General features: G+C 37.2%; 2 protein-coding genes across 2 annotated transcripts; one reads left to right on the forward strand and one right to left on the reverse strand.

Moving 5' to 3' along the window:
* Positions 1–1,765: 1,765 nt before the first annotated feature.
* On the forward strand, positions 1,766–3,222 carry LOC137730471 (uncharacterized). The gene is made up of 3 exons (XM_068469461.1): positions 1,766–1,950; positions 2,078–2,166; positions 2,267–3,222. The coding sequence occupies exons 1-3, from the start codon at positions 1,867–1,869 to the stop codon at positions 2,919–2,921; spliced, it is 828 nt and encodes a 275-aa protein (XP_068325562.1). The 5' UTR covers positions 1,766–1,866; the 3' UTR covers positions 2,922–3,222.
* A 446-nt stretch (positions 3,223–3,668) lies between these two features.
* LOC137732342 (uncharacterized) lies at positions 3,669–6,714 on the reverse strand. The gene is made up of 2 exons (XM_068471652.1): positions 6,325–6,714; positions 3,669–4,115 (listed from the first exon to the last, which is right to left on the reverse strand). Exons 1-2 carry the CDS (start codon positions 6,564–6,566, stop codon positions 4,058–4,060), a joined length of 300 nt encoding a protein of 99 aa, XP_068327753.1. The 5' UTR covers positions 6,567–6,714; the 3' UTR covers positions 3,669–4,057.
* Positions 6,715–11,807: the final 5,093 nt, after the last annotated feature.

The raw sequence follows: 11,807 nt of genomic DNA on the forward strand, positions 1-11,807 counted from the left end.
GGCTAACAAAGACCATAATGATCGTATGTTGGCCCTTGGTGGGCTCAGGATTTAGGATGGTAACAATTGAACAACAACAATAATGATTAAGTGGTTTACTCCTAAAAATTGGGCTATGTCCTCTGAGTCTCTGGAATATATTGAATACAAGGTTACAAATAGGCTCTCAATGAGCTCCTAGTTCCCGAGGTCAAACATTTTACCTCATTTCCATTTAATGAGAAAAATGCATAGATTTGACATGCTAGTTGTCAATTCACTCTTTGCCCAACACGTGGCAACGAAGTGACATTTATGTAGATCCACTTGCATGCTTTCTTAGGAGGACAACACATGCCGAGCCCCTTGCTCAACTTTGGAGTTGGTGGGAACTTGCACCCGAGCGCCCTATTGATCAACTGTTATGTCCCTTCATAAGCTTATGTTCTCTTAGATAGCTGCTGCACGGCATGGAATTGACGTCTGAGTAGGCATTGCCCTCTATTCCTAGGACTTCGTGTTGTAAAGCTGTCAGTTCACCAATTTGTCATTCGAGGATTGGAAAGTACTTTGTTGGGAAGCGTTCGGCCTAATCACTGATAGGCAATCTGGATTGCCGAGCCATCTTCTGTAACACTCGGGTTTGTTCTCCCAATCTCATCGAGCCTTGGCCTTTCCTTCGACTTCCTCTTCAATGAAGACAATGATGCCGCCTTATTCAACACATCATATAAAAATTTGAACGTGGCTAACGTCACCATAACACATATCCACTAGGGTACACAGTCGGGCATGAATTGACTGGGTGGGTAGTGCGGCACAACTGGGCTCACCAATTGCCTTAGTTTCAGGGCTGGGTTGGAGTATGATTTTTTCAATTTTTTGGGCAATGGGCTGGTGCTGCTCTTAAATCTCCCCCTGAATGGGCAAAGTTGAGAGGTCTTGGATCATAGCAATACTACCCCGTTTGATCATGAACATATTCTATAAATATACGCTTCGCGACACGTGAGTCCAAGTTACTTTTTGGTGCTTGAGGATTAAGACGTGGTGAACTTCTAAGTGTTGGAGGAGAGTTGAATAGGAGTTCGAAAGTTTAAGATATTGGACGGAATGTGGTTAATAAGGTAGAGACACGGCCATAAAAGCTTTCCAATAACATCGATATCACACTTAAATCAACTCCACAAATATGAGAAAATAAGGACAAAAGTAATTTCCTAAGGGATCCAAATTATGTTAGTGTCTTGTGCCATAACCAAATTTCACTTTTTTGCTTCTCCGTTTTATCACCACCAGCCTTGAAAGCTTGAACGAATTGTTTTGTCACTATTCACACCACCCACTATAAGAGTGAATGAATAATTTGTCATAGATCACATGTCATATGATTCGTTTGATCAGAACTCAATAATTCATATACTATTATGTGGTGGTATATAGACGAGCAGTCTCGAGAAGAAAAATATTTTAAGATGTCAAGTAAATTTAACATCTCTCAACGGTCAACTTCCAATAAAGTAGATTCGAATTTCGTATAAGGCAACGGATTCCTTGTCCAAATTACCAAAGAAACATGACTCCTTCCATAAATTCCCATGAATCAAAAAGGCAAACAAATAATAAACCAAAAAGCTTTGTTTGTTGTCTCTGCCTCCCTGCCTTATTAAACCCGTGCACCCACCACATCCCTTTCATCATCATTCGACTCCCCAACGTTACTATTTTCAAAAACCCTTTGGACTTGGAGCCAAACGGATTTAAAAACTTCCCATGTCCACCGTCACCTCCTAAACCCCTTTTCCTTCTATCTGTCTGCCTATATCAAACCACATTCCTCACTGCTGCGAAAACTAATGAGGAGCTGGTAGCTAGGGGACTTCTACTATGGGGTGTTTTCTTGCCTGTTTCGGTATCTCTAAGAAGAAAAAGCGGCGAAAACCCGCTACTAAAGCCGCCGGTGGTGACCATGTACATTTCTTTATCTTAACCTCAATCCATGCTTTCAAGTTTCAGTTTTTGTGTTTTGATGTGTTGGTGTCACAATATTAACCCAAAGTCGGGATGTTTGATTTTTTATTTTATGATGTTGCTGTAGAGACGTGTGAGTTATGTACCACTCGATTCATCTGTCACAATTATTGGTGTTGATGGTGCAAAAGAATGTTCGAAATCTGAACTATGCAGGTCAGTTCTTGCTTTTAATCTCCGACCTTGTATTGAGATTTGATCTTTGGAACGATTATTTTACCGGCATTCGTTTTCGTTGAATATTTTGTTGTTTCAGAGACAAGGCAAAGGAGCAGACAAGGTTGAAAACCCGAAAGAAAGTTAGCTTCAATCCGAATGTGCAGACCTATGAGCCTATTTCGACCGATTACCGTTCCTTGGAGAGCCATGAGGAGGAAGACTTGGAAGAAAAGAATGTCAAAAGCCTTTCCACTTCAGCATCTAAAGGGGATTCAACTACATTGAGATTGGGACTGTTTCCCTCATACTACAGGTACCAAAATGTACGGGACAGCTACGAAGAAGAGGAAGGCGACTCAGATGACAATGATGTCGATGTTGATGACGAGGATGACTACTATGATGACGATGAAGAGAGTGATATCGATGAACAACGAACAAGCCGAGTAGGGTTTCCGGAGGAACTGTGTTCTGCCTCTAGAAATGGAGAATCGGAGTATCCAAATGCTAGGGATTATAAGTATGTACATTCTGTACTGAGTCCAGTAGAGAATCTCATACAGTGGAAAGCAGCGAAAGCGAAAACAGCAGCACCACAAAAGCACCAAAAGGAGAATATTGCATTATTTCAACAACCCCAGATGCCTTATAGCAGCAGGTCGAATGTTAACCGGTCCACGAAACCTCTATTGCAACAAATCCCAGTTCATGCCAGTCTTTCGAGTTGGTTAAATTCGCAAAGTACTAATTAGTCGGAGGAGACCGGATTGAATCTTGATCGTCAATAGTTGCACAGTTTCTGTAACTGGAAATTAGTGCATTGGACAGATTACATTTCATTCATGGCAAAAAAGAGAAGTTGATACAAAAGGTGTGATTTTTTGGGGGATTTGTTGGATGTGTTTGTGCATTTGTTTCTGAGTGTCTTGATTCTTGTAAAAGAGAATGTTTGATAGATTTGTGCTCGTATTGGGGGGCTTGGTTGTTTGTGTAAGAAATTGACTGTAATTCTGGCAGAGAAATATATGAGAACCCAGATTACTGAACAATGGTTTGCCGCAAAAGATTTGATGGGTATTTTGGTCTTGGCAAATCTTGGATTTGCGGAGTCAGGAATTTTCGAGGGGGTGGGCTACCTAATTTTTTACCTTACATTTGGAGTATCTTAGTAAAGTACGTGAGTTAGCGCTACCACACTAAACAAAACCTAAAACAAGCAGAATAGTACGGATAAACTTTTTCTCACCCCAAAAGGTCCGGTTAAGCTTGTGTATGTCTCTCTCTATGTCATGTGGAGAGAGACATAAGAGAATATACAAACGGTTACAAGACTGAAGCTGAGCGGGCCAAGTTGGTGGGATGAGTTTTAAAATTCACTCTACCAAATAGTGCAAGGATGCAGGATGGATGATGTCTTTTCTCCTTTCTGTCAAGTGCTGAAGGAATAGAGAAGAAAAGGAACAAACAGAATCGAAGCACGTTTATTTAACATGATATGGTTATCAAAGTATGCTGTAATTCTAATTACATACAAAGTACAAATTATGCATATCGTAAAACAAAATAATTCTCGACTGTGTTTGATATATTACATAATGTGGAAGCCAAATTGCCGTTATCTATGTCTGCTTTCATCCCCGGAAGATGGTCCACTCAGTTTGCATCTGGTTATAACGGCAGTCATGGAAACTTAACCCAAAAATGGTACTATACTTGGATGCAAGGCATGGGAGACTGGCTGTCTTGCTTTGGTCTCAGGACCTTTGGTCCATCCTTGACGCACTGTGTTATAAAAGAGGCAGTAAAATTCATAACAATCAGCTTCGAGAAAATTCCTAATCGAATTACCCAGCAAACGTATCCTGATAAACGGTGTACCGAATGATATCTACATGATGGTACATATGCAAGAATCTGCATCCTCATCATCAGAATCACTAACATCGCTGCAGATGAACAATGAGACAGGGTCAGAAACTAGTAAGTCGAAAATAAATGTTAACAGTTATTTCATACGGGTGCAAATACCATCATAAATAGTTACTACTGCATTAGTAATTTTGTTTTCCAACTTTAACCTGATTACAAGCACATAGGTACGCCATGAGAGATTTCTTACTTCAATCTAGCAAAATGTAGCAAAGCAGAGTATATATTTTCATTTGAGCAATCAATAAAAGATGTGCTAAAACAACACTTTGTGATAATTTGTTTTTCCAATTCCTTGAGTGCACGTCGCACACACTCACGTACTAAGACACCGGTGAGAAGTTACTTCCTATGTGAATTGCAGAGAGTCATTATGTTTATGCAGACAATTGAGCGCCAGATAAAAGGATATTTCAGTATCGATAGCACGAAAATGAAGGTTACCATGTTCATAACAGACCAGAGACATGAAGGTGCCCATTCTCAGCAGTTCCATAACAGGCCAAAAAGTTGTGGAGTAACGATTAATCGACTTTACGAACATTTAGGGCAAAAGAAAAAAAGTAAATATATTACGATAAAGTCAAAAGAACTTGACGTCAAGAGCACATTCAAGCGTTTAGTCACGCACATCTGCATATCCACACAAAAATGGATGTCATCTACTAAAGTATCACATTTCATAGTCAAGATTAGATAATGTACTAATAGTCATATTAGTCAACCCCACTCGTGATAAAGACCACTAAAATGCCTATAATTTATTAAATTTAATAAGTCTAACTTAACAAAGGCAGAGACCAAATGCCTCCAACATACTTTCCCGTTATTTAACAAGCGCAAAACATTGCTCTAGAATCATGGACCAGAAAACATTGAAAAAAATGACCCAGATCATCAGGAATTTGTAGCCCATGCAAACTTGGCTTAGGCATTTCATCTGCCTCGCCATGTTTGGCAATATTATTCATATACTATATATATACACACACATAAAAACAAAGAAAAATAATTCATCAAATGCCTTGTTTTGTATTAACTTAAGTTCACAACAAGAAATCTAGGCAGAGAGGATCAGAGAGGATCAGAGCAGGTGCCTTACATTATTAAGGTAAGATTCTCGATGAGATGAAAGCAGATCTATTCATCTAACTGAATTGACACTAAAAGGGTGAATTACAAGGTTTTGATATTATATGGTATTCATGGGAGGTCTAATGGGGGTACCTTTGGCATTGATAACTATTTCTTAAAAGAAAAAGGGAATTTTATTAGCACTCCAAAATAGTAATCTTACAATCATTCCTCCCTTAACATTTCATATTGAGGAGTGCACGATGTCTATTTTGGAGTGCCAATAACAGCTCCCAAACAAAAACTGAACGAAGATTGTGACTTGACAAAGATGGATATAATGGAAACTTTTCCAGAGCTCATATACAGAAAATTAAACAAAACCTCAAATATTCAACTAACCAAACCTACTCTAACGATATAACAATAAACACTCGTTCACCGTAGTAGAATGGAACCTGAATTTTTCGACTCTTAAAGTCTCATGCCTCAAAATCAAATAGGTTACAAGGGTAGGAAGAGTTGATAATCACTTCAACTCACTTTTGTGGCAATAGAAGTCAAGTAATTAACTAATTAGTAGAATCACAAGCTAAATTCACTTCTGTAGTCTATCCAAAATGATGCCAAATATCTTTTTCAAAAAACCATGTAACCTATGCTGTCAGGCAACCAAGCTAAGAAGGACTACAACATTGTAAACAAAACGGGTGGCTGCAGGCTTGGACGACGGCAGATGCCTATAGGGACAACGGAGAAACCCAAACCGCAAAGAAGTGCAGCTGGCTGGTAACGGTAATTACAAAAAGTAAACTAGAAAGCCGGCCCCTGTAAATAGATAATGTGGGATAGCAGAATTGGAAAGTGTCATCACAGACGGAAGGGACAAATAAATAAGAGACGAAGACAGTAAATTCTAAAGCTAACCGCGGCATAAATGACGCCTGAATCAAAGTCAATACGTAGAGTATAACAGCAACATGAAATTAAGAGACAAAGATATTGGCCAACAGTCAATCAAAATTCCAACAACCAGATCACAACGACGACAACGATAACTAAACAAAGCAAAAAAAACAAAAAAAAAAAAATTGCAACAATTTGATCAAAAGAATGCACATGTAACGAGATAGAATTCAGGAAATGCATTACCTCGGTTCGAATTCCAGGACCTCAACAAGCTTATTCCCATTCCTATCATTCCACTGCACTTTTCGCCGAGTCTTATTCGTTTTCCTCGACATGCCCCCTCTCCGAGGAGGCAACAAAGAATTAGACTCACTGTCTTCATCTCCATTAACATTTTCCTCAACTTTCTGAGAGTCTCCGGTATCCGACGTCGTCTCAGTTTTACACCCATTAGCAGTACTAGCATCCTTAGCATCCGTATCCATCAACAAATTCACAGCCCGACCCAACAAAATCGCACCCCAAAAGAATCCAAATTCAACCAGAAACCCTTCCAATTTCTGAAATTTATCAAAAACCCAGTTGATCCAAATACCTGATTTGGATAAATTCGCAAAACTATCCCCTGAAGTTCAAATCTTGCAGGTCGTAGTGGACGTGAATCGCCATTTCCGCGAAAAGTCAACGCCCATCCTCGACGCACAGCTTCAAACAGCAATGGGATGAAATGGAAAAGACGACGAAATCGAAAGAGAGAAGAAGGAAAGCCTGGCAATTATTAAAAAGTAGGAAAATATTTCACTGGGAAAATCCTGACATTTTCCAGAGAAGGTGACGAAAAATGTACAGTTTCTTTTTCTTATTAGACCCCTTTGCAGGAATAGGAAAACGTGGTCTAATAAATGAATACTCTGAACCGAGAATCATCATGGTCACCGGACCAACGGATCCGGATTTTTTAAATATCATCCAACGTTTCACTTGTTTTGATTTTAAAAATCATAATAATTTTTTATTGTTGGATAAAATTTTAAAGGCTTATATCATTTGATACAGTGATCTTGTTAGAAGAGATTCAGAGAAATATCTTTCCCTCTGACTGAAGAATAATACGATAGTTTTCTTTATTATTTGTTTTTAAATTAACCAGCTGGTGGCTTTGTTAAAGTAATCTTTTTTTTTTTAAAGATCAGAAAAACTCACAAAAATAAAGGCGTTTCAATCTTTTTCAATCATTATTGTGTGATTCAGGAGCTTCATAAATTCAATTTAAAATATTTCGGTGTCAATTTATTTTACATTTTTATATTTTTTTAAAACGACCCTGACAATATTACTTTTTGTCACCTATGATAAAAATCTTATTTGCTTGATTTGAAAGGGCCGGATGAGATGAGAGAACGCGACGGTAAAAGTAAACAACTCATAATTTGCATGAGTTTAATTTCTTTATGGGCTAACACGTGGCAGGATATGAGGGTATGTGTGTGTGGTAGTTAATGTCGTTGTAACAGTGAGGGTTGGCGGCGTCAACACTCAACACTATGAAATACAGCCAAACGGTACAATTGTACAGCCGACATGTTTTATCTTCTTTTTCTCTATTTTGGAATTTAGTCCCCCTTTTTTTTAAAATCAGATAATGACATTTTTTTTTATTTGAGTAAATTGCTGATTTCTTTTGAACTTTTATTTAGTTTTCATTTTTTAAAATCAAGGATTCCAATTTTTTTTTTTGGTTGATTTTCCTTGCAAGTTTTTCATTCATTCCATCCAAATTTCTGTTATATGAAAGTATGTGCACAACATGTGAGAGTAGTTCAGTCGCTTTGTTCTTTAAAATAATTGAAAACTCTAGGCTAAAATGTCGACCTATGCAAATCTGTGTGTGTGACATCACACATCGCCCAAGGGAGTGATCCTTAAATGTATATTCCCATCCCTACCTAGCACGAGGCATTTTGGTAGCTCACTGGCTTCAGGTTCCGTAGGAACTCCGAAGTTAAGCGAGAAGGGGGCTAGAGCAATCCCATGATGGGTGACCCAATGGGAAGTTACTTGTGAGTTCCCAAAAACAAAACCGTGAGGGCGTGGTCGGGGCCCAAAGCGGACAATATCGTGCTACGGTGGTGGAGCGGGGCCCGGGAAGTGGTCCTGCCCGGGCCGGGATGTGACAATTTGGTATCAGAGCCTAACCCTGGCTGTGGTGTACCGACGAGGACGTCGGGCCCCTAAGGGGGGTGGATTGTGACATCCCACATCGCCCAGGGGAGTGATCCTTAAATGTATATTCTCATCCCTACCTAGCACGAGGCCTTTTGGGAGCTCATTGGCTTCGGGTTCCGTAGGAACTCCGAAGTTAAGCGAGAAAGGGGCTAGAGCAATCCCATGATGGGTGACCCACTGGGAAGTTGCTCGTGAGTTCCCAAAAACAAAACCGTGAGGGCGTGGTCGGGGCCCAAAGCGGACAATATCATGCTACGGTGGTGGAGCGGGGCCCGGGAAGTGGTCCCGTCCGGCCCGGGATGTGACAGTGTGATTCTATAACTTTTGTGTCTAAAGGTCTAATGAAGTGATGCTTTAGAGTTAGCGTTAATTTGGATGAAATCTATGGAAAACTCATGGTAAGGGGCAATCGGCCAAAAATTAGTTTTAAGTCCTTGATTTTCCAATTAAAAAGTTTAGGGGGTAAATCGAAAGTTAAGTGAGAGTTCAAGAAGAAATCAGCAGTTTACCTTTTTTTTTTTTTTTTTTTTTTTTTTGGATAGTGTTATTGACGCATTCTTGTTCATTTTTGTCAATTAATTTTCTTTAATTTGTTCGATCCAACAACTCAAAATTGAAAAGGGTGCGTGAGAAAGAAAAATAGGCGTATGGATAGCATTATCTTATTTTTTTTAGCTTTACTTTTTGAAATGTGTGATATTCATTTTTTGTATATGAAATATATTTATACTAAGAGATGGAAGGAATGAATTAGATCAAACTCGACTTTGACAAAATTTATATTTAAGAATTTGACTTATAAATGAAAAAATATCATTAAACAACAAAACCAAGTATTCCTTGAAATGCTAAGAATTCGTACAAGCATGATCCACATTTTATTTATTTACAATCTTTAGGGGAAATGTGGGCAATATTGAACTTTGATCAGGACAGTATAAATTAATTGAGCGATATATATCATCAAACTTTTTTTCTTTATAATTGGTGCCATTGTATAACAATACCATTCATAGTGCCAAAAATGCTTTTTCTTCTTTCAGCTTTCAAAAATCAAAATAAAAAATGAATTAAATAAGTGCAAAGTCGAAAATAGTTTTTAAATAAAAAATTCAGAAGAAACAACCTCACCCACATAAAAAAGTTAGTGGCCTTTTTCATGAATTTGTCACAAATAAAAAATTGTAAAAAGTTTTTTTCTCAAGAATTAAAAATCCAACAAAAAATAAATTAAATACCAAATAGTCAATTAGCTCGTGGCAAGAGGCTAGTAGAAAAGAAAATGGCTTGCCTTTCAATGCATGTCAACTTTTGAAATGGTTAGGCACACCAACTTAGCAATATTAACGTTGTCTTATTGTCCTACATAAGTTTGCTAATTCACTCCGAATTTTTTCATAATATGTATTGTTGCGTGGTTTGAAAGGTAACGGTTAAATCTTGTATATAGAGATCTAATGAATATTTACACTGGTTGAATTTGAATAAAACTCATACCATTAAATAAAACGTAATATGATATATATTATTGTGTGATTTGAAAAATAATGGTTAAATCTTGTATATAGAGATCAAATGAATATTTACACCGGCTGAATTTGAATAATACTCATACCATTAAATAAGAGGTAACATGATAATTGACCTCATAGTACTGGAGCTAATTTCATGTGTCAGACTTTTTATTTTTAAAGGAATCTTGATGGGGACCATTGTACATGTTCTTCCAGAGGGAAGAGGAAGACACAAGAGCATAATTTTGCATTAAAAAAAGGGACTAAATACTAGTTTGGTATTAAAGTGATTTTATAAAAAGTGGATATAAAAAAAAACTAAACTTAAAAATATGTTTGGTAAACACTTAAAAACAGCTTATTTTCACATTTTTGTGTGAAAAAAAAAAAAACTAAAAATGTGAAGCAATAAAAATGAGCTTATTCTCACAGCACAGCAGAAACGGCTTATTCTCATGGCACAACAAACGGTTTTTTTTTTTCAACACATAGTAATACCAAACCAGCCCTAAGATTGTCTCTTCTCCTACTTTATAGCCGTCCATTTCTTGCCAAGGTAATTTAAGGCTCCAGATTACGCCACGTCACCAACAACACTCAAGTTTATTTAAGCCCAATTTTCCTAACTCTTACGCTGCCATTCCCGCCCCCTCCAATCTGCCATAGGCATAGCCTGTGTTTGTAAAACCTTTTATATAGAGTGATGTTATTTTTATCCCAATATCTTATCTTCCCACTCACCTTTTAATGAATTTTTTTAATTACAAATTTGTCCATTTGTAAAAAGATTGATAAGAACATTAGTTATCTTGTTTTGCTTAATTTAAAAAAAAAAAAAAAAAAAAAAAGTTGGGCGTGGGAGGCGATTTGTCTACCTTAAACCCTAACTCATATTTTCATCTTCTTTCATTCAGAGAAAGTAAAAAAAATATAACAATGGACTTAGAAGATGACTTTTTCATTGAAGAGGTGGAAGATGACGCTTCTACAGAAGAGGTGGAAGATGATGCTTCTACAGAAGAGGTGGAAGATGATGCTTTTACAGAAGAGGTAGAAGATTATGTTTCCATTGAAAAGGTAGAAGAATAATTTGTGTGTGAATCATTTGAATTTGTCTATCGTATTTTTGAATTTTTCATCGAATTATTTTGGATTTGGATACCTCTTTCGTTTTCATTTGAATTTGTAGACCTTAGTGGTTTTCATTTACATATTATTTTTTGTTTATATTTTTTTAAGGGACAATTTTATAATTTCATATGTATGTATATATTAAAGGTTATTTTGAGAATAATAGTGGGTGGGGAAATAACATTTTAATTTTTGAACTTTTTAAGGTGGGTGAGATTATAACGTGGATGAAAAAATAAGACAACGGAGTGGTCTAATAGCTCTCTTTATATATTTGTTTTGTTATATACTATGTTTTTGTTGCTAATACAAAAGTAAGAGGGCTTTTGCTGGAAAACAAAATTTCATAAGCCTAGAATGCATATTCAAAACTAATAAGCCTGGATTGCAGCATCAAACTCTGCAGATTCAAAATTAAACACTTGGACTTTAGCACCAAAAACGGCAGATTCAAAATTTCACAAAAAATATTTGTTTTGCAGAAACCAACGGTATGAGTGCTTTGAATCTTTCTTCCTCCTCATATGTCGTTCCATAAAAGCACCATAAGGTGCAAAATTGTGCACACAATATCCTCACCATCATCAATGGTACTTTTTATTCTTAAATCAAGGGATTCCCTATATTGTTCTTGAAAATCCTCAAATATTGTTGCTAAGACAAAAGTAAGAGTGGTTTTATGGTAGGAAAATTGGAGTGGGAGGGAAAGGCAGAAGAAAAGCCAGAAAAATTGGGTTTTAAAGAAACTTGAGTGTTATTGGTGACGTGGCTAAATCTGGAGTCTTAAACTAACTTGTCATGGAATGAACAAGTGATAAGGTAGGAGGGGATGGAAAAGGATAAAAAGTAGGAGGA

This window comes from Pyrus communis, chromosome 4, assembly GCF_963583255.1.
Source record: "Pyrus communis chromosome 4, drPyrComm1.1, whole genome shotgun sequence".
In the NCBI taxonomy this organism is placed as follows: domain Eukaryota; kingdom Viridiplantae; phylum Streptophyta; class Magnoliopsida; order Rosales; family Rosaceae; genus Pyrus; species Pyrus communis.